This window comes from Diceros bicornis, chromosome 13, assembly GCF_020826845.1.
Source record: "Diceros bicornis minor isolate mBicDic1 chromosome 13, mDicBic1.mat.cur, whole genome shotgun sequence".
Classification (NCBI taxonomy): Eukaryota; Metazoa; Chordata; class Mammalia; order Perissodactyla; family Rhinocerotidae; genus Diceros; species Diceros bicornis.
In genome coordinates, this window is record NC_080752.1 from 39,125,732 (window position 1) to 39,145,258 (window position 19,527).

General features: G+C 40.0%; 1 protein-coding gene across 5 annotated transcripts in view; it reads left to right on the top strand.

Annotated features, from left to right (window-relative positions):
* ZBTB40 (zinc finger and BTB domain containing 40) overlaps nt 1–19,527 on the top strand; it is a 78,680-nt gene that overhangs the window by 31,853 nt on the left and 27,300 nt on the right. For 3 of the 5 annotated variants that reach the window (XM_058553174.1, XM_058553172.1, XM_058553173.1), the window contains 4 exons: nt 8,079–8,847; nt 9,300–9,433; nt 17,611–17,803; nt 18,419–18,561. In XM_058553174.1, the coding sequence (XP_058409157.1) occupies nt 8,163–8,847; nt 9,300–9,433; nt 17,611–17,803; nt 18,419–18,561 (1,155 nt within the window). In that variant the 5' untranslated portion in view covers nt 8,079–8,162. The remainder of the gene's footprint in view (nt 1–8,078; nt 8,848–9,299; nt 9,434–17,610; nt 17,804–18,418; nt 18,562–19,527) is intronic. The other 2 variants (XM_058553176.1, XM_058553175.1) reach the window with 1 other exon arrangement.

Below are 19,527 nucleotides of genomic sequence, written 5' to 3' on the forward strand. Positions count from 1 at the left end.
GTCAATATCCACAAAATAACTTGCTAGGATTTTGATTAGGATTGTGTTGAATCTATAGATCAAGTTGGGAAGAACTGAAATCTTGACAATACTGAGTCTTCCTATCCTTGAACATGGAATATCTCTGCATTTACTTAGTTTTTCTTTGATATCTTTCATCAGAGTTTTGTAGTTTTCCTCATATACATCTTGTACGTATTTTGTTAGACTTATTCTTAAGTATTTCATTTTTGTAATTTCATTTTGTGCAGTGCTAATTAAATGGTAATGTTTTGTTTTCAAATTCCACTTTTCATTGCTGATAAGCAATTAACTTTTATATACTTACCTTGTGTCCTGCAGCCTTGCTAGAATGCTTATTGATTTTTTTTTGTTGGTTCTTTTGGGTTTTCTACTTAGGCAATCATATCATCTGTGAACAAAGACTGTTTTAGTCCTTCCTTCCCAATCTGTAAACCTTTTATTTCCTCTTCTTGTCTTATTGCATTAGCTAGAACTTCCAGTATGGTGTTGAAAAGCAGTGGTGAGAGGAGACATCCTTTCCTTGTTCCTGATCTTAGCAAGAAAACTTCAGATTTCTTACCGTTAATGACAACGTTAGCTCTTGGTTTTTTTATAGATGTTCTTTGTCAAGTTGAGGAAGTTCCCCTCTATTCCAAGTTTGCTGAGAGTTTTTATCATGAATCCGTGTTGGATTTTGTCAAAAGCTTTTTCTGCATCTGTTGATATGATCATGTGATTTTTCTTCTGTAGCCTGTTGCTGTGATGGATTACATTTATTGATTTTTGAATATTGAACCAGCCTTGGATACTTGGGATAAATCCCACTTGGTCATGGTGTATAATTCTTTTATACATTATTGGATTTAATTTGCTAATATTTTGTTGAGGATTTTTGTATCTATGTTCATGAGAGATATATTCTGTAGTTTTCTTGTAATATCTTTGTCTGGTTTTGATATTAGTGTAATGTTGCCTTCATGGAATAAGTTAGGAAGTATTCCTTCTGCTTCTGTCTTCTGGAAGAGATTGTAGATAGTTGGTATCATTTCTTCCTTAAATGTTTGGTAGAATTCACCTGTGGGCCTGGTGCTTCCAGTGTTGGAAAGTTATTCATTATTGATTCAATATCTTTGATAGATATAGTCCTATTCAGATTGTCTATTTCTTGTGTGAGTTTTGACAGATTGTGTCTTTCAAGGAGTTGATTCATGTTGTCCAAGTTATCAGATTTGTAGGCATAAAGTTGTTCATAATATCCTTTTATTGTGCATGGAATCTGTAGTGATATCCCCTTTTTCATTCCTGCTATTAGTAATCTGTGATCTCTCTGTTGTTTCTTAGTTAACCTGGCTAGAGGCTTATCGATTTTATTGATCTTTTCAAAGAACCAGCTTTTGGTTTCATTGATTTTTCTCTATTGATTTACTCTTTTCAATTTCATTTATTTCTCCTTTAGTTATTTTTTTTCTACTAGTTATTTTGGATTAACTGTGTTCTTCTTCTTCTAGTTTCCTAAGGTGGAAGCTTGGGTTATTGGTTTTAGATATTACTTCTTTTCTAATATACGCATTCAATGCCGTAAGCAATGCTTTGGCTGCATCCCACAAATTTTGATAAGTTGTATTTACATTTTCATTTAGTTTAAAACATCTTTACATTTCTCTTGAGATTTCTTCCTTGACCCATGTGTTATTCCGAAGTGTGTTGTTTAATCTCCAAGTATTTGGGGATTTTCCAGTTATTTTTCTGGTATTGATTTCTAGTTTAATTCCACTGTGGTCTGAGAGCAGATTGTATGATTTCTGTTCTTCTCAATTTGTTAAGGTGTGTTTTATGGCCCAGAATGTGGTCTGTCTTGGTGAATATTCCATGTGATCTTGAGAAGAATGTGTAATCTGCTGTTGTTGTATGAAGTAGTCTATAGATGTCCATTGTATCCAGTTGATTGATGGTGCTATTGACTTCGACTATGTCCTTACTGATTTTCTGCCTCCTGGATCTATCCATTTCTGATAGAGGAGTGTTTAAAGTCTCCAACTATAATAGTGGATTCCTCTGTTTCTCTTTGCATTTCTTTCAGTTTGCCATACATAGTTGGATGCTCTATTGTTAGGTGCATATAAATTAAGGATTATTATGTCTTCTTGGAGTATTGACCCATTTTTCATTATGTAACACCCTTCCCTCTTTATCCCTGATAACCTTCCTTACTTTGAAATCTGCTGTATCTGAAATTAATAGCTACCCCTGCTTTCTTCTGACTAGTGTTAGTATGGTATATCTTTCTCCATGCATTTACTTTTAATCTATATGTGTCTTTATATTTAAAGTGGATTTCTTGTATACAGCATGTTTTTTTTTGATCCACTCTAACAATCTGTCTTTTGATTGATGTATTTAGACATTGATGTTTAGGATGGTAAGTTTTTGTTTGTTTGTTTTTTATGAGGAAGATTGACCCTGAGCTAACATCCCTAGCCAATCTTCCTCTTTTTTTGCTGAGGAAGATTAGCATTGAGGTAACATCTATGCCCATCTTCCTCTGTTTAGGTGGGACACAACCACAGCATGGCTTGGTGAGTGGTACATGGGTCTGTGCCCAGGATCTGAACCTGTGAACCCTAGGCCACTGAAGCGGAGTGCGCAAACTTAACCACTACATCACTGGGCTAGCCCCGACGTTGATGTTTAAAGTAATTATTGATGTAGTTGAATTAATATCTACCATATTTGTTAATGTTGCCTATATGTTGCCCTTGTTCTTTGTTCCTATTTTTGTCTTCCATTCTTTTTCCTTCTTTTGGTTTTAATTGAGCATTTGACGTGATTCCATTTTTTCTCCTTTCTTAGCATATCAGTTATACTTCTTTTTTAACTTTTTTTAGTGGTTGACCTATAGTTTGCATTATACACTTACAGCTAATCCAAGTCCACTTTCAAATGACACTATGCCACATCACAGGTAGTGCAAATACCTTATAATAATAAAGTAATCCTAATTCTTCCCACCCGTCCCTTGTATCATTGCTGTCATTCATTTCACTTATACATAAGCATATATAAACATAAGCATACATAATCAAATACATTGTTGCTTTGATTCTTTTGAACAAACTCTTATCTGTTATATCAATTAAGAATGAAAAAAAGTTTTTATTTTACCTTCACCTATTCATTCTCCCATGCTCTTCATTCTTTACGTAGATCCAGTTTTCTGTACCTCATCATTTTCCTTATCTCTGAAGAACTTACAAGGCAGATCTACTGGCAACCAAGTCTCTCAATTTTGCTTTTCTGAGAATGTCTGTTTCTCTTTCACTTTTGAAGGATAATTTTGCAGTGTATAGAATTCTGGGTTGGTTTTTTCTCTCAACACTTTAAATATTTCACTCCATTCTCTCATGCTTGCATGGTTTCTGAGGAGAAATCAGATGTAATTTTTATGTTTGCTTCTCTGTAGGTAAGGGGTTCTTTTTCTCTGGTTTTTTTCAAGATTTTTTTTTTTTACCTTTGATTTTCTGTAGTTTGAATATGATATGCCTAAGTGTAGTTATTTTGGCATTTATAGTGCTTGGTGTTCTCTGAGCTTCCTAGACCTGTGTGTGGTTTGGTGTCTGACATTAATTTGGGGAAATTCTCAGTAATTATTGCTTCAGATATTGCCTCTGTTTCTTTATCTCTTTCTTCTCCTTCAGATATTCCCATTGCACGTATGTTTTACCTTTTGTAGTTATCTCAGAGTTCTCAGATATTCTGTCCTGTTTTTTTCAATCTTTTTTCACTTTGCTTCTCAATTTTGGAAGTTTCTATTGTCATATCCTTAAGCTCAGAGATTCTTTCCTCAGCCATATCCAGTCTACTCATGAGCACATGAAAGGCACTCTTCATTTCTGATACAGTGTTTTTGACCTCTAGCATTTCTTTTTCATTGTTTCTTAGAATTTCCATCTTTCTGCTTACATTGTCCATCTGTTCTTGCATGTTGTCTACTTTTTCCCTTAAAGCCTTTAGCATACTAATCATGGTTTTTTAAAATTCCTGGTCTGATACAGGCATACCTCAGAGATACTGTAGGTTTGGTTCCAGACCACCACAATAAAGCAAATATTGCAATAAAGCAAGTCACACAAATTTTTTGGTTTCCCAATGCATATAAAAGTTATGTTTACACTACTATAGTCTCTTAAGTGTGCAATAGCATTATGTCTAAAAAAAAGCAATGTATATACCTTAATTTAAAAATGCTTTTTGTGCTAAAAATTTTAACCATCATCTGAACTTTCAGCAAGTCATAATCTTTTTGCTGGTGGAGGTTCTTGTGAAAAATGCAGTATCTGCAAAGCTCAGTAAAGCGAAGCACAATAAAATGAGGTATACCTGTAATTCCTGACATATCTGACTGTGGTTCTGATTTTTGTTCAGTCTCTTCAAACTGTGATTTTTGCGTTTTAGTATGCCTTGTAATTTGTTCTTGAAAGGTGGACATAAAGCAGAGGGTAAAGGGAACTGTGGTAAGCAGGCCTGTAGTGAAGGGTGGTAAGGTGTGTGGGGAGGAAGTCCTTTAGAGACCTATGATCAGTCTCGGCCTTTTGGTGAGCCTGTGTCCCTGGACTGTGAACTTCACCCTGCTTTTCAGTTTTCCCTTCTTGGGTGGTGCAGCATGGCTAGAGTGGGCTGAAGTTGGGTATTTCCCTTCTCCCAGTTAGGTTAGACTCTGGCAAAATAGTTTCTCCTGAGGCTGGGCCTTGTTAAGAAGAATAGAATGCTCTGGTATATTTCCAAATGGTTACCTTCCCCCTCCCTCTGCCAGAAGCAGAAGGGAATTTTTCTCCGATATTCACTGTGAGAATCCAGCAGAGCTCCTGGGGGTAAAACTCCCAAAATGACGACTCCATCCCTCTGGAGTTTTAACTCTCCACCTTGTCCACCTTGAGCCTCCAGCAGTTTGTCAATATCCATTTACTTTTCCTGTTCTGGGGCTGGTTCCTGTGGAGCTTTCTGTTGGTGGGTTTCTGCTCCCAGAAGTTGTGATTCTCTGTATCTACCTGTATGTCTCTCCAATTTTAGGGGCAGTTTTGCCCTGTGACCTCACTTCTGAGATGGATCTAAGAAGAGTTGTTATTTTTCCATTTGTTCAGCTTTTTACTTGTTAGGATGGAATGGTGACTTCTAAGCTCCTTACATGCTGGACCAGAAACCAGAACTTGGAAATGTTTTTATTTCTGTTTTTACCTGTCAGTTCCAAATGTGGGAAGATCAGGAAATAATGGTGGCATGGAATGGGGATCATTGATAATCCCGCTAACAGAGGCAACCAGTGCTATTTTGATATATGTCTTTCCACCTTTTTCTGAGTGTATTTTTTTCTTTATACAAGTGAGATTATACGGTTTTCTTATCATCATAAGATCCTCAAACCCCAAACTGAACTAGATGTCTCCTTCCCTAAACGATCTTTTTCTTGTATCATCTGGTCATCTGTCCCCACTTACCAAACCAGGAACCTGGGAGTTGTCTTTCTCTTCCCTCACAGCCATTCATACCCTAAATCATGACCGTTACACTTTCTAAATATTTTTGGCTGTGTCTTCCTGTCCCTTCTATTACCGCTTCTCCTGGTCAAAGCCCTCATCGCTTCTTCCCTAACTACTGCAAAAATAGAGCTTGTCTCTAGCATTATCTCCCTCAACTTCTGTACAGATGTCACTTCAATGATACATTTAAAATTCACATATAACCATGAGACTTCCCTGCTTACAGCCTTTCAAACCCTTCACGGGCTCCTGATTGCATTTAGGATAAATCCAAGCTGCTAAGCATGGCCTGGGTGTCTCTGTGGCCAGAACCCCAGCCTGCCTCTCCAGATTCATCTGCCAGTGCTCCCTCTCCCCTGCTCTGTGTAATCCCAACTCCAAATACTCCTCCCCGCCACTTCACTTCTTATCTGTGTGCCTCATGCAGCCTTCCCTGCTTGGAATGCCTCCTCTCTCCCTCTCTCTTCACCTCCTCAATGCCTACTCACTTATTAAGACAGGTCAGCTGTTAGCTCCTCCTAAAAACCTTACTCTAGCTCCTGGACACCCCTATTCCCCAAACTGGGTTTCTAGGAGCAAGTCTCGATCATTACATTTCCTTTCATTCATTTATTCATTCCACCAACTAACCAACAGTATTTGTGTTAGGCAGAAATTTAAGCACTAGGATACAGCAGATGATAAAAAAGGTTTACTCCCTTAGGGAGCTTACATTCTAGTGAAGGAGATACATAATAAACAAGTAAAAATATATTTCCGTAGATGATAAATGCTGTGATGAAAAATAAAGTAAGAGGGATGGAATCTTCTGAGGTTGGAGAGGAGGTTACTATTTAAAGAACATGGTCAGGGAAGACCTCACTGATAGTATGGCCTTTGAGCAGAGAGCTGATGGAAGAGAGAACATGCCATGCACATATGTGAAGAAACCTTGCGATGAGTGTGCTTAGTGTGTGCCAGGATCAGCAAGGAAGGCGATGTGCTTACAGCAGAATGGGTGAGGGGGAGAGTGGTGGAAGATGAGGTTAGAGAGCTCATGATAGCCAGATCATGAAGGGATTATAGGCCATTATGAGAATTTTGGCTTTTGGCTTTTACTCTGAGACCCGAAACCATGGAGGCTTTTGTGCAAAGAAGGGACACGATGTGGCTATGTGCTAAAAAGATCACCCTGACTACTGGGTTGAAGCTGGGGTGGGGAAGAGGGAGTGCAAGGAAAGGGCAGAGGCCTGGAGACCAGTTAGGAGGTTGTTGCAATAATGCAGATGAAAGGTGTTGGTGGCTTGGACTGACCAGCATAGAGCCAGTGGAGGTGGTGATAAGTGATTGGATTTTGGATATATTTGGAAGGTAGAGCCAACAGGATTTATAATGGATTGAATAAGGAGTCTGAGAAACAAAACAGGAGTCAAGGATGACTTCTAGGTTTTTGGTCTGAACAACTAGAACAACAGAATGCTATAAAGTGGGAAAGATGGCAGGAGAGTTTTGGATGTAAGATTAAGAAACCTTTCAGGCCTCTAATTGGAGACATTGAGTAGGTAGTTGGAGGTGTGTGTCTGGAGTTCAGAAGAGAGGTCTGAGCTGGAGATGAAAATCTGAAAGCCGTCAGCATTAGTTGATATTCCAAAGGTATGGAGGAGATGAGAGAGAAGATAAGAGGTGAGAAGATAAGAGGTGGAGCATTCTACACTTTAGAGGCCAAAGTGATGCAGAGGACCCAGCAAAGGAAACTGAGAAGGCATGGCTAGTGAGGTAATAAGAGAACCAAAGAGAGCAGGAGCAAGTGAAAAGTGCATTTTAAGAAGGAGGGAATGATGACCCATGTCCAGTGTTGCAGAAAGATCGAATAAGATGAGGACTTTGTATTATAAGTCTCTGTTTATGTATTTGTCTCCTTCAGTTGGCTGAGAACTCACTGGGAGCAAGAACGCATACAGCAATGTAGTTCCAGCTTTGAAATCAGTGAGATACAGTCATGCCATTTAATGGCTAATTTTCCTTGGGCTTGTTCTCTCAGTCCCTCTGAGCTTCAGTCTCATCTGTAAAATGGGGAGGATCTAGTATCTTTTCCATTGAGCCATTGTCAGGATCAAATGAGATCATACAGATGAAACACTAAGCATAATCCTATTCATATACAGTCATGCGTCGCTTAATGATGGAGATATGTTCTGAGAAATGCGTCGTTAGGTGATTTCATCATTGTGTGAACATCATAGAGTATACTTACACAAACCCAGATGGTATAGCCTGCTACACACCTAGACTATATGGTACTAATCTTATGGGACCACCATCGTATATGTGGTCCATCATTGACTGAAACATCGTTATGCAGGGCATGACTGTAGTTAAACATGTGACATTTATTATCCTGACTGTTAATTTAGTATACGTGACACAGTGCCCCTCCCTATTGAGCAACAGTTATTGAATGATTGAGTGAATTGCCTTTTTATTCGTTTGTTTGTTTGTTTTAATATTTTATTCAAGGTGTTTCCCTGTGTGCTTGTGAAGTAGTAACGTGGCATTTTTCAGATCTCTCTAGAATCTAGTGCTGATCCTCACAAAGTGGATTCTGGAAGAAGAGAGGAAGAGAAGTCCTCAGGCAGAGCAGCTGCGATGGAGCTCCCCAACTACAGCCGACAGCTGCTGCAGCAGCTCTACACTCTGTGCAAGGAGCAGCAGTTCTGTGACTGCACCATTTCCATTGGTACCATTTACTTCAAGGCCCACAAGCTTGTCCTGGCTGCTGCCAGCCTCCTCTTCAAAACCCTGCTGGACACCACAGACACCATCTCCATTGATGCATCTGTGGTGAGCCCCGAGGAGTTTGCCCTTTTGTTAGAAATGATGTACACTGGCAAACTACCTGTGGGCAAGTACAACTTCTCCAAAATCATCTCTTTAGCTGACAGCCTACAGATGTTTGATGTGGCTGTAAGTTGTAAAAATCTTCTAAGCAGCCTTGTAAACTGCTCTGTTCAGGGTCAGGTGGTGAGGGATGTCTCAGTACCATCCTCAGAGTCATTCAGGAAGGAATTGGAGAAGCCAGAAGTAGAAATCCTTTCCTCCGAGGGTGCTGGAGAGCCTCATTCTTTCCTGGAGGTTTCTATCCCTCCAGGTGGCCCTGTGAAAGCTGAGACTGAGGAAGCAATCCAAGAGATGAGTGTGGATCCTTCTACTGCCCAGGAGATTCAGGGGAATGCAGACACCCCCGTGGAGACTCCTCATGCAGCTCAAGTTTGTTCCCTCTCCCCTCTTGTACAAGCCTTTAGTGAGGCAAAGGACGCAAGCACAGAACCAGGTAACATTCATTTAATAGTTGTTTTATAATCTGTCCTTGTGTTGTCGATGACTGGATTCAATGATCTTTATGAATTTTTTTGTTTCGTTGATAAATTTACCAAAGACCACTGTTAGATAGGAAACCAGAATCCAGTGTGATACTCCTACTGGGGCATCTTCTGTTAAAAGTGTGTGAGTGTTGGGAGTCTAAAGATGAACCACAGAGCAGAAAAGCAGTATGGGAGTACGATGTACCATTTTTGATACTTACGCATCATTGTAACAAGGATGAGGGTGGCACAAAGGAGGAGGAAGCTGTTAGAGATGCTGTTTTCTATTGCTCGTAACTGGTGTGCTAGGTACCAATTATAAATGCAATTATAAATGCAGTATGTGACCTAAGGGTTCTCAGCTTAAACTGTTAAAATCATTTGAAGTAATGAATCACTGATTGATTTGTTTTACATTCAGAGTATGCGAAGAAACACTACCAGCTGAATTTTCTTCTAGAAAATGAAAATATCTTCTCAGACGCACTCTTGATTACCCAGGATGTCTTAAAAAGACTAGAAGAATGCTCAGAAATTAAAGGTGCACAGAAGGAGGTAGGTACCGTGAGTTTTATTTGTTTGCTAGTTAAGTGTTCTCAGCATACCTGATCATCTTCCCATATGGGGCAGAAATATGAAAATACAGAATACCGCAGGGTCTCAATTTTTTCCAACTTTAATTTTTTTCTTTGACATGTATTTCCTAAAGGGCAGTCTTGCAAAAGTACTAGACAAGATAATTTCAAAACAAAGTTATATTTTGATCACTAGGTGAATCGCAGCTTGCAGCCAGTTTTGATCTAGGATATTTAACTGCTCATACCATTCTCTCCTGATTAATCAAGGATAAAGTGAGGCAGAATATAGTCAGGGATAACCTCAAATCAGAGTAAATAATAAAAACAAAAACAAAACAAAACTATAACAAATACTTAAAACATGGTACAAAAAGGATTTAATATAAACTTACATAGTAAATTGCATCCAGTGTTTAAGAATACAATGGCCGGGGCCGGCCCCGTGGCTTAGCAGTTAAGTGCGCGCGCTCCGCTACTGGCGGCCCGGGTTCGGATTCCGGGCGCGCACCAACGCACCGCTTGTCCAGCCATGCTGAGGTGGCGTCCCACATACAGCAACTAGAGGGATGTGCAACTATGACATACAACTATCTACTGGGGCCTTGGGGAGAAAAAGGGAAAAAAAAAAAGGAGGAGGATTGGCAATAGATGTTAGCTCAGGGCCGGTCTTCCTCAGCAAAAAGAGGAGGATTGGCATGGATGTTAGCTCAGGGCTGATCTTCCTCACACACACACAAAAAAGAATACAATGGCCATTTTCAGATATAAAAACAATAATGGTGAACATTTATTGAATACTTACTGTGCTACACTTGGTACATATGTTTTCTCATTTAATCTTCACAAAAATCACTGAGGTGGATACTGTTTTACTATTTTTTAGCCCTGTTTTATGGGTGAGAAGACTGTTTCAGAGAGGTGATGTAACTTGGCCAGGGTCACAGAGCTCGAAGACTCTGAGCAAAAATTCAAACCTAAGCATTCTGACTTGAGAGCTGTTCTCTTACACATTGACTTATACTGCCTTCTAACAGGGTAAAAATGATACCGTGTATGTCCTGTACGTATGCGTGTTTAGGAATTGCCTGACAGAAAACTGCCAAATGGTTATCATGCTCCGTTTCTTAGCTGACTTTTTCTTTTTTCCAATATCTCGGTGAAACACATCCCACCTGTGGGCTCTCTCACTGCCTGATTCTTCACAGTTGACCCTGCAGGATTGACTCCACAGCCACCTTAGAACTCCCTTGCTCCCCCTTTCTCCCAGCCCCGCCTCCTGTTCTGAGAGGTGAGAGGGCATTGTCCCCGCAGGCCTGCTCATCTGATTGTTGAGGTGGTCTGGGGAGGTCTCCCATGTTGCTGTAGGCAATTTAGTGTCTGCTAGTTATGTTAATCCAAGCAATAGATGCCTTCTACTATTGAAATATTATCCTGATTCATAGCAAGTTACTTTTCTAACAACAAACTCAAGGTCAAGTATTTATTTTAACTATGATTAATTGACAGTTGGCTATAAATTGTTTTCTTGAGAGATAAGCTGTTTACAAGACTTGGCTAACCTTGATGACTCTGTTAGGGAGGTTTCAAGTTGTAAATCCTTGGTACTCTGTACAGATTATGCTGAAGGACGTTATGGTTATGTTTTTGCACTTGGATGTTCTCTTAACTATTCAATCCATCATTTTTGTCACTAGTTTGTTACCTTGATAGCTTGTAGACACACCTCTTCATTTTCTCTTAACGCTTCCTCTCCACTTAACTTGGGTTACAGAGGAGCAACATGGTTCCTTAGATCAGCGATTCTCAGATTATTAGTGTCACCTCTGTACTCACTTGAACTGTGTCTGGTGTATTTTTTTCCTAACACTGGTGCCTAAAAGTGTCTGGCACAAAACAGGTGCTCAAGAAATGTTTGCTGTACATGGATTCATTCAACATTTATTTTTTCCCCCAAATCTTGTTCTAATCTTTTGATGGCAATAACATTAATAATACTGTGAAAGAACGCTGATTCACTGTTGGTGATCATTATAGGCTTATCTTATTTCTTCCTCGGTTTCAGAGGTCAGAGTGAGAGCCCTACAAATCGCTTGGTGGCTATATTTAAAACGATTCTTTTATATTCCATAATAAGTCTTTCAGCTGCAGAAAGAAAAAGGGAAAAGATACTTTAAGAACATAAGATTAAATTAAATAAAATATAGAGTTGGGGAGGTACTGCTTTGTGCTCAGGCTCTGTGCTTCTCTCTCTTTTTTACTTTCTTTCAGACAGCTTTATTGAGGTGTGGTTGACATACAATAAACCGTACATATTTAAAGTGTATGGTTTGAAACCATCACCCCAATCAAGTGAATGTATCCATCACCGCTGAAAGTTGCTGCACATCCCTTTGTAATCCCTCCCTTCTCTTTCCACTCACCCAGCCCCAGGTGACGCTGAGCTGCTTCCAGCTCTGTGGGTTAATGTGCATCGTCTAGAGTGTTATATGAATGGAGTTATATAGTCTGAATTCTTTTTGGTCTGGCTTCTTTCATTCAGCGTAATTATTTTTGAGGTTCATCCATGTTGTTGCATGTTTTTCATGCGTGTTGTTCATTCCTTTTTATTGCTGAGCAGTGTTCCATTGTATGGATATAGTTTATCCGCTCTACCATTTACTAGCGTTGTGACCTTGAGCTACTTAATCTCTGTAAGCCTTAAGTTCCTAATTTGTAAAATTTGTAAAATGTTATGTATGTTTTGTATGTTATCACCTACATTATAGGGTCATTGTGAAATTAATTAAGATTATTTATGTAAAACTCATGCTAAAATGCCAGGCACATAGAAGGAGCTCAGTAGGTGGTGACTGCTATTTGTTTATACGTTAACTCAGTATTTTTAGACTTGGTGGACCTTGAAACCCCTTTTTCACTTAATATCTTAGTGCCATGGTCATTTACTCTGGCACGTGAGAATGGTTTGCTGTTACTTTAAGCTTAATTTGCAGGTCATGCTTTCAAATAGGTACATTATCCACTGGGAAGTAGCTTCCTGAACTGCAGGTGTAGTGTCTCATACAAAGCCATCAGGTTCTAGAACAATGGTTCAGTATGTGTAAAAATCATCTGGTGCACTTGTTAAATTGTGCACTTCCAGACCACATTTCTAGAGAGTCTGATTCTTAGGTTATGATAGAGCTTGGGAATCTCCATCTTTAGCGAGTTCCCCATGGACTGCTGTTTTGGCCTCTAGACCACATCTTGAGAAGCACTGGTGGAGAAGTTAATGGCTTGCAAAATTCTTAATGTATGAGGGCAGATGTCCCAATGTCTGTGCTGACAACTCGGTGTTTTGAGGGGCCACTGACTACCCATTTTTCCCGTGTTACTCTTTGCTTTCCCCTTGATTTGCAAATATTTATTAGCAACTGGTACATGCCAGGCATTGAGCTAGCTGCTAGGAAAATAAACATAAGTTAGACTGGATCCCTATCCTTATGGAATGTCTTGACAGCAAAGAAATCCTGCCACATGTGTAATTTTTGGGGAAGTATGCAGGGGAGTCACCAAACTACGGGAATCACCAGAAGACCTCAGTGTTGAGAGCGTTTAAGAACTCTTCACTTGGAACATCATTCTGCATTTCAGCTACCATCGTAAAGGTTGTTTGGGGTTTTTTGCTTGTTTGTTTGTTGTTGTTTTTCTGTTTATACATTTTTAGCCCCAAAGAGCTTTGAATGTTTTTTATTGTTATTGGTTGTTGTTATTTGGTTAATCATCATAACATAACTTGAGACAGCTTAACATTAAAAATAATCTCCCCTTAGATGTGTAATTTTGAGGCTTGCTAACGCTTGTGAGTGATGTTCTGGTTGAGATGGACCACCCTATTCCTTTTCTGAAAAGGAATATGCATCTGGACTGTATTGAATTTAGGGAGGACACCATGAACCAGTGTCCTGATTATTTTATTTCCTGAGATAAATGATGACAGGTGGCAAAGCCATTCCCTGAGCAGTGATTGCAGCCACATGAGAAGAGGCTGGGCTGCTTGAATTTTGTGAAACCAAAGCCAAAACTGATTAAGGAGAAGTCTCTTGGGTGCTGGGATGGGAAAGTGTCTTCTGCCTGTCTTGATCTCAGTGTAATATCCCCTACCTGTTAGAAAAAGCAGATACTGACCTAAGAGGCTTTCTGGCTGAGCTGAGTAAAACCTGTATTTAAAGGCAGACTCATACTTTTTTCAGCTTTTATGCTAGAACTTTTAGTTGTTTTCTTTCTTTATTCCTAGCCACGTCCCTGCTTTGAATTAATTGTGTATATAGCGAAGTGAGTCTTTGACTAGAATAAGCAGATAACTTTTTCTGCTATTGATTTTCTTGCCTTTTGATCCACTTTTCACCTAAAGTTCTAGAAAGACTCCCAAAGCTGAAGACCTGGTAGCCTTTTTTTCTCCTTCAATTTTGTTTCAAAGGCAAACAAGTCTCCGCTCCTTTGTGACTGATGTTTTCCAGCGTGTCACTACTTATGAGGTTTGTCAAGAAGTGCAGGTGGTTGTTTCATCGGCTGTGGTGCTGACAGTGTAGGGTGACCCTCTTGAGAAGGGAGTTAGTAGGATTCATTTTACAGGTCTATGAGAGATGAAAATAAATTGTTGTTTTTCCAGATCTCCTCTCTGCTAATTATGAAGTCTAAGATATGCAGCCATAGATAGAAGAACTAGTGGTTTTATGGGAAGGGAATTTCATTCAGTTAAACAAACATTTATTAAAGACCTACTGTGTACCAGTCTCTATACTAATCATTGACACCAAGAGGAGTAGTACAAATTGTCTAGATACTACCCAGTATTCAAAATCATGTTGATTCTAGTAAGTCCAGTAGAATCCAGTGTAAATGGATTTGGTTACACTCAAAATCTGGAAGATGGAACTCGGTAGAAGGGGTGCCAGGTCAATGGAATGAGCTCATTGTTTCATCCAGGGTGCTCTGCTAACTAGCCGTGCAGCCTTGGGCGAGTTACTTCACCTCTGTGACTCTCATGTAAGTAGTCGTAGTAATGCCTCCAAGGACTAATGCGAAGAGTAAAGTGGATGCACAGTGTCTGGGACGGTGTTGAGCTGTTGTGGTCTGTATCATTACTGCCATGGTCTGGCCCTTCACATTCAGGGGAGGCACCAGCGAACAAGAATAGAGTGTAACCTAAACATAGGGCACATAGTAGGCAGTAGGCAAACCGTTGGGAAAATGAGTAAATTCAATTCAAAGACCTAGGTGTAAGGGAAAGATTAAATGACTTTTCACATATAATAGAGGGAAAGGAAACTGTCCCATCTTTAAATGTGTTGACCTATATTTCACTCAGAGATAAAAGTGCTTTGATTACACGTGTGACCATGAATTGATATGAATTTATTGAAGCGCCTTTAACTCTAAGAATCAAAGGAGTTCCAAATGTATGGTTAAAGAACAAAACTCTGTTTGGGTTCATCTCTTAGAGTTCTGTTACATAGCAGCAATTAGTGAACCCCAGCCTGTAGCAATATGTGACACCCTTCTGTTCAGGCAGATGCACTATTTCAGAAAAGCTCTCACTCCACTGTGGAGCCCCAGGCAGCTCAGGAGGCCGATGGATTAACAGTAACAACACTGGCTCAGGTGCAGGTCCCCACTAGGTTCTGGAAGAAAGAGCAGAGAGCAGGGCTTGTCCAGGCAGCTGACTGCTCCCTCCTGGCCCTTTCATCAGCCCACCCCTGCTTCTCTTCCCAGATGGTCACCCTAGCATCACTGCTGAGCAATGAAGTTAACAAATGTTTTAATTTCACTGCTGAGTAGTTCTGCAGAGGAGGATATAGCAGAGAGGATAATGAGAAGCGCATAAGATGCCACCATTGATGAAAGCTTCTCTTCCCCACTGGCTCAAATGGTAATGCCAGACAAATTGGATACTGAGAGAGGTGAATTTGGGATATTCAGAGAGCTTCGGGTGAAAAAACACTGGCCTAGGGTAGAATGAGACAGCTATATGCTATATCAGTTAAGATGCGTAAAAGAACGGACGGAAGGAAAGGGAAAATAAAGAGGAAAAAACATGTTTACTAAGGGCATTGGCAATGAGTGGGTCTGTATTCTGTCTATCGCTGTGTAACAAATTACTCTAAAATTTAGCAGTTTAAAGGAGCAAACATGGGGTCCGGCCCCGTGGCGTAGTGGTTAAGTGCGCGCGCTCTGCTACTGGCGGCCCCGGTTCAGATCACAGGCGCGCACTGATGCACCGCTTGTCGGGCCATGCTGTGGTGGCTGTGGTGGCATCCCACGTAAAGTGGAGGATGATGGGCACAGATGTTAGCTCAGGGCCAGTCTTCCTCAGCAAAAAGAGGAGGATTGGCATGGATGTCAGCTCAGGGCTGATCTTCCTCACAAAAAAAAAAAAAAAAAAGGAGCAAACGTTTATTACCCCGTGGTTGCTGTGGGTCAGGAATCCAGGCATACTTAGCTGCTGAGTCCCTAGCTCAGGACTCATAGGGCTGCCCTCAGGGGATCAGCCGGGGGTGGGTGGCAGTATCTTTTTCTGAGCTCACTCACATGACTGTGGACAGGCTTCAGAAGATCCACTTCCAAGCTCACCCAGTCTCTGTTGGCTGGAGAAGTCAGCTCCTTGCCAGGTGGGCCTCTTTGTAGGGCAGCTCACAATGTGGCAGCTTTCTTCCGGAGCAAAGACAGAGGGAGAGAGTGCACATATAGACAAGATGGAAGTCACAGTAACCTGGCCTCAGAAGTGGCATCCCAGTACTTTTGCCATATTCTCTTCCTTAGAAGCATGGCACTAGGTTCAGACCAAGGGCCTGAATACCTAGAGGCAGGGATGTTGGGAACCATTGTAGAGGCTGCTTACCTCAGGTCCCTTCCACTGTCAGGGAGAAGGCATTCTAAAGAAATTTTAGGCCAACTAACAAAACTATGAAAGGTTGAATAAATGTAACTGAAAGGGATTAAACATTCAACTGATGTCTTTATCTCATTTGTTTATTATTTTTAAAATAGAGACAAGAAAAGTTAGTTTAGGTTCATGGAAATTACTTATTGCAGTATAATCTTAATGTGGATTACTAAACTGTGTTTTATCTAAGTTTACTTTTGTAGATGACCAAAAAACATAGGACCGTTTTTTTTTTTAATTTTAATTTAGCTTTATACAGCCATTCTGTGATCAGGAAACAAGGTAAAGCAAAGCCAAGAAACATAGAATCTAACTCATTTATAATTCCTATTTATTTGGGAGGAGGAGAGAGAGATAAAATCTCTCTAAATAAAAATTTTAAATATATAATTACTACCAGAATTTATAATTGTCTGACTGAACTTTGCAAGTGTAGATAATCATGAGATCCTTTGGTGTTATGTGTGTATATAGAAAACTTGAACTTTTTGCTCTCTAAAGACTCTCGTGAGAAATCTCTATCTTCTTTTATAGTATTGACACTAAAAAGCATCAAAGGTAGGTTGTAGTTTTGCCAAATAGAAATATAAAGACTATACACATGAAATGAAGTTTTGGTTCCAGATTTTTTTCAAATAAATTCATTATTGGTAAAATAGAAATACTAATCCTGCCTTCCAATTGGCCTTCCTCCCATTTGTGTGAAAGATGTTAATTTTGTTTATTTTACCACTGGAGTTGTTGATATTTTAGTACTCTAGGTTTAGAGGAGTCAGGATGGTGAGCTTGGTTTTAGACGTGTGGTGCTGAGACCTCTGGAGAGTAAGGGCATATCTAGCAGAAACTGTGTGGCTCTAGATTTAAACAGAAAGCTTAAGATTAGAGAGCTAGTTTTCAGGGTTATCTGCATAAAGGTGACAGTTAAAGCTATACATGTGAGAGCTTTTCTAAAGGGAGAAAAATAAAAAGTCTTAGGTACTGCTTATGGTTATGGATTTGGAAGAAGAACCGATGAGAAAGGCTGAAAAAGCATGGTCAGAAAGATGAGTGTTTACCCAAAATGCTTCAGTGTTATGAAGTCCGAGGAGAATTGTGATGCAGAGGCAGTGGTAATGCCAAATGCTACAGAAAAGGTCAAGTAAGCGGGGATCAAATTGTTGAGGGCCTTACTTGCCAAATCCAAGGAGCATGGGTTCTTGTGGCTAGTCTTTCTGGGTACTTCTGTTCCGCAGACCATAATGGGATGTCTTGAGGGTGAAGAAGGACATTCCGCATTCCAGAGAATCCTGGGTAAAGTGAGAGATGAGAGCCTGGATGTTCAGACTGTTGTGTCCATGTTGAGGCTGTACCAAGATTCTAATCCTGCAGTGAAGACCGTGCTGTCAGACAGAAAGCCAGGAGACGGAGAAGCAGTGCAGCCAAAAGGTAGGAGAAACCCTATCCACCTGAGTGACTGAATTTTGTTCTGGGAAGATGCTGTCAAGTGTGCTCCAGTGATACATTTCTTGAGTGGCGTGGCTATTGTTAAGTGATTTTCACATAAATTCTACATGTCATGCCAGAAGCTGCATGTTAAATATATACAGACTAAATTTGAGTCTCCATTTCTATCCCCTAGTTAACTAGTCTGACACCTTGCAGTTGGAGAATACCATCAGTGTTCTCCTGCCCTTCAAAAAGCCACCCATCCAAATCACTGTTTTAGTGCCCAGGGTGAGCTGGTTCCCTGACAGCAGTTAAAGGCTGAAGTTTCTCTCATTTGGGTTAGGTACAAAGCAGTAGCCTTGCCAACCAGAAGTTAACCTCTGGCTGGCTCTGCAGCTTTGTGTTTCGACAGATAAATGAAACATTTTTCCTTTCATAGAGTTTAAACAGAATAATAAAGTATTTTCCTTTCCAAAAAGAGATTCTGCATTCGGGTGCTCAGAAAAGGCTGAGAATCACTTTACTATTCTGTTAGATCTCTCGTGACAAACCCTGCTGTCATTTTCTTCAAATTGACGAGCTTCTCTTGTGCGTCTCGATCTCTTTCTCCCCCAGGGAGCACAGAGGAGGGAAAGACCTTGTCTATTCTGTTACTAGAACACAAAGAGGACCTGATCCAGTGTGTAACACAGCTGAGACCTATTACGGAGTTCCTGGAAACAGCCAAGGAGGAATTCCTGACTGGCACCGAGAAAAGGGTAACTGTGTCGAGTATCTTTCTCCCTTCTGAATTCAGATAGCACTTGTTTAAACCTCTTGTGTGGCACACGGCACTTTTTGCCTTGTAGTATTTTCGTGTGTACTGCATAGTAAGCCCCTTGAAGTTCTCGATTCACGCCTCTTTGTGTCCCTTGCAGCAGCTTGCTGAGGGAGGGCCTTGCGCGTTGCAGCTGTACACGAAACGTGTAGACGCGTAGACAGATGGATGTTCCTGCTCTGACTCAGTGAGGTTTTAATATAAGACAGTCGCCCCAAGAATTAAAGTGTTTGGTCACATTTTTAATTATTATGACACTTTTCCTCTTTATAGAAATGATAACACTGTTCATCTGTAGAAAATTGGGAAAACAAGCAGAAAGAAAAAAAATTCAAATCTCTCATCATCTCACCACTCAGAGATGATCACCGCTAACATTCTAGAGCATGGGCTCCCAGTTTTTCTCATTTGAATCATCCAGAGATGGGGTTATCATACAATTCTGTAACTTTGGTTTTTTATTTAATATATTGTGAATACATTTCTATACCTACAATATGGATTTTGGTATCTGTATTGTATTCTGTCTAATGGATATACTCTAATTCATTAATTCTTTATTTTGGGGTATTTGTTTCCAATATTTTGGTTTTCCAATATTTTCTTATTATAAATGATGTTGCAGAGAACATCCTTGCCTACAAATATTTGCATACTTCTAAAATTATTTCCTTAGAATAATTTCTAAGAAGAGAGGTTTGGGAATCGAGAGAGTAAAAATTTTCAAGTGGTTGATATATATTGCCAAATTGCCCTTCAGGAAGCTTGTACCAATTTACTCTCCCACCAGCTAGGTACTAAAATCCTCGTAAAACTGCTGGCATGACTTCTCAGGTCAACTAGATAACTGTATTTGTTGCTGTTATTGATTTCAACTTTGTGCTAAAAATATTTTTATATCTGGAAG